Raw genomic sequence first — 3,448 nt, 5'->3', positions numbered from 1 at the left:
AAGCGGCAGTTTCTGGCTACCTAGGAGTTCGCCACGAGTTATCGGCAGCCTGACCACGAGGGGAATGCACATGCCAGAGGTCATCATCAACATGGGTTGCAGAAGCGGAAGAAGGTCGGGCATGGGGTGGAGGAAGTAGATCTCATGAAAGGGTACGCGCCGCACCCAGTCGCTGGTGACGACGACAAGGAAGGGAAAGCGAGGTGGTCTTAGCCGTTTGAGCCGCCGCCATAGGAGCGAGAGGTTGCTGCTAGGGGAGCCATTGGGGCACAACCTCCCAAAAATTGTATCGCCGGGGGTGTGCAAGCCTCCTCACACGATGAGCACGTGTCGTCAGCCACCGGGAGACACACCACTAGCTGTCCAGCCCCTGAAGTATGGAGCTGCCACCTGCAGGCATGCACGTGATGGGTCGCTCCACGAGGAAGAGAGCCCGCCACCGTCGCCACTACACAAGCTTCGCTTGGTGGTGGCATCTGGCATCGGCGAGTGGAGGAGTAGGAGATGTTGGACAAGTGAAGTGCGATAAGGGACGACGCCCGTGCCGCCTAGGGTTAGACGACGTGGGGGGCAATCATAGTTTTGAATCTTGATCAATCATCAGTTTAACTTGTTATTTTACTAGGACAATTTAACTTATTTAAATTATGGTAATTGCGCTGCCTATCACCAGTAAGGAGAGCTCGAGCGCTCGTGGTACCTTAACAAACCAAGACGGTCACAAATTTTAGATCATTAAGCTTGACGTGCTCGAGCTTAACGAGCCAAGAGCCGGTTGATCTGCCCCTAATCGAGAGATAGCCTACATCCTAAACGAATGTTGAAGTTGAATTCCTAATTTTGCAGGGGATGCGTGCACAAAGCAGGCCATTACACCATGACAATGCACGCACATTTTATGTTCTGCTATGCCGACGGTAGCAAAACCTTGGCCAAACGACAATCCCCTGGTATTCACGTGAATGCATACAGACCGTAGCCGAATGGATGGAGAAAATCCTTTAACAGTCTTGCTAAGTCTCGGTCGACTAAGACTTAGTCAAGTCTCAATCGTTGCTATATCCGTGAAATCTTACATTGAGATTCATGTAAAATTTTCATGAAGTATGTTATGTCATTTAATTGAGATTTGGTTAAATCTTAGCCGACTGAGACTTAGCCACACCCATCTTTTAACAACAACGTTAACTCCAATGATCGTTTAATAAAAACTCAACTCCATAGCCATATCGGTGCAGAAAACTAGAGCATGTATACGAAAACCAAAAACAGCACCATTACAAATCTTTTGGGACTTGTCCTGTTCTCCATGGCACACTACACTTCAGAAGATTTGTTTTTTCGAAAAGGGTAAAAGATCGGCGCATCACCCGTCTAGAAGATGAACCGAATATACCAAAACTAAAAATAGTTTGTCTGCCTACTTTGCTCCTTCAGTCGGTGTTCGGCTTACTGAACATTGTTGTTCTATGGTCCATAGGAATGCATGCGACAGGTTGAGCAAATCAGCAATCATGCATGCATCATCTTCAGCGGCCTACGTCGAAGAAGTCATACAGCGGCAGCGAGGCGTCGCCGCGGGGGCTCTCCGGCTCCCAAGAGAACGACCCCGACCCCGAGGCGGACGGCCCCGTCGGCGTCGGCGTCGCGAAGCCGGCGATCCCGGCGGGGCGCGGCTTCTCCGGAATGGCGAAGGTGGGGTGCAGCGGGAACAGGTTCAGGGTCTCGGGGCGGCGGGAGCGGGCGTCGGGCGGCCCGTGGGTGCCAGCGGCCGGAGGGAGCTGTAGCGCGCGCGGCTGCTGAGTACCGGCGCTGTTCGGAGCTGCTGCCTGGTGGTACATGGTGGCCTGTGCCTGCGTCGGGACCTTGTCATGCGCCACCGCCTCCACTCTCGGGTGCAACATCGGCGCCTGTGCCTGCGTCTGCATGTAGTAGGATGCACTCGCCGCGGCCTGTGTCGCCGCCACCGCCGCCGCCGCTGTCACGTAGCTAGGCTGCTGCCCGTACATCGCTGCCACCAAAAAAAGGAACATGGATCGAATGCAAACAATGTTAGAGCAAAGAACTACTACTTCAATACACAAAATTAGTGTTCATGAAACTCAATAAAATCTGTGAACAGAAGCAGCAGAAATCTATTCATTATTCATGGCCAGTTTGCACTAGTTACTACTAGCAGGGAACAAATCAGCATTGCTAAACAAACACACTGCTCGCTTCGGTCGTCCTACATGCATATAGGACTGGTGCCGCTTCGGTCTGTGAGTAAGCTAGGACAGTTAATTTCCTTCGAACCTGGGGCTGGGGCATGCATTGATCCATGAACAGTGGGCAGAAGATTAAAAGGGCTACTCACTACAAAAGGGTAGCAGCAGCGGACGCTACATAGGCGAGCTAGGCCGGCAGCGTACGTGCGTTAAATCGTGTGACCATGACTACGAGGGTTGTTGCCCTGCTCCACTGACACTCCACAGACCGCAGGGTCAAGAGGAGAAACGACAGGGCCATGCGTGCATGCATCGCATGCACATCGGAAACTGAACAACAACCAAGCAAAGCAAACCGTGTCGTGTCTCGTGTGACTCGTGTGCTTTCATACGATACGATACGAACCAAGGAACAGCACAAAACAGACGACGAATAGTACAGCCAGCCACCGTGTTGCATCATGCGTGCATGCATGCATAGCATGGATGGATCAACACCGAAGCATATCCATGCGTTATCGTCGTGTCCTGACCTACCACATTGATCAGCTTTGACCACCGCAGGCACGCATGGACGCCGTGGGTTGCAAATGGAAAGTCGTAGATGCAATCCATATCCTTTCCAGCTAGACCCCAAGTGTAAAGCTAAGCGAGGAAACGCGCAGGCCATGGACGGCTAATCAGTCAAGACGTACGTGCCAAACGAACGCGGCGGTGGATGATTCATGTGCCTACGTAACGTACGCGTACCTTGTCTGTTGCATGCAGGAGGAGCGGGAGGATCCGGCGTCGTCGCCGACGGCACGTGTGGCGGCGGATGCAGCGGGATCGGGGGCAAGGAGGGGTGGGCGGCGGGCCTGTGGAGCACGGGCAGCGGCTGGGGGCGGCGGAACTGCTTGGAGAAGTAGTCGAAGGCCTGCTGCTTCTGGCGCTGGCGCTGCCGGGCCTTGTGGTTCTGGAACCAGTAGAAGACGTTCTTGCCCTCGATGGGGCCGTGCTTCTGCAGCCGCGCCGTCACCTGCTGGATCTGCTCCGCGGTCGGGGTGCGCAGCCCCTGCCGGTACAGCCCCTCCAGCACGCTCACCTGCTCCTTGGTCGGCGTCCACCGCGCGTTCGCCAGCGCCGCCGCCGCCGCCGAGTTGGGCGACAGCGGCGGGGACGGCGGCGCCGCGGCGTGGGGCGGGGAGCGGGCGGCGGCCTGCTGCTGGTGCTCGACGCTCTCCATGGCGGCTAAGGAGGAC

General features: G+C 55.1%; 1 protein-coding gene across 1 annotated transcript; it reads right to left on the bottom strand.

Moving 5' to 3' along the window:
- Window positions 1–1,233: 1,233 nt before the first annotated feature.
- On the bottom strand, window positions 1,234–3,442 carry LOC123106681 (WUSCHEL-related homeobox 5). The gene is made up of 2 exons (XM_044528774.1): window positions 2,958–3,442; window positions 1,234–2,011 (listed from the first exon to the last, which is right to left on the bottom strand). The coding sequence occupies exons 1-2, from the start codon at window positions 3,430–3,432 to the stop codon at window positions 1,530–1,532; spliced, it is 957 nt and encodes a 318-aa protein (XP_044384709.1). The 5' UTR covers window positions 3,433–3,442; the 3' UTR covers window positions 1,234–1,529.
- Window positions 3,443–3,448: the final 6 nt, after the last annotated feature.

The sequence above is a fragment of the Triticum aestivum genome, chromosome 5A (assembly GCF_018294505.1).
Source record: "Triticum aestivum cultivar Chinese Spring chromosome 5A, IWGSC CS RefSeq v2.1, whole genome shotgun sequence".
In the NCBI taxonomy this organism is placed as follows: Eukaryota; Viridiplantae; Streptophyta; class Magnoliopsida; order Poales; family Poaceae; genus Triticum; species Triticum aestivum.
The sequence above is the reverse complement of the archived record's forward strand: the minus strand, read 5'-3'. Positions and strand labels throughout refer to the sequence as shown.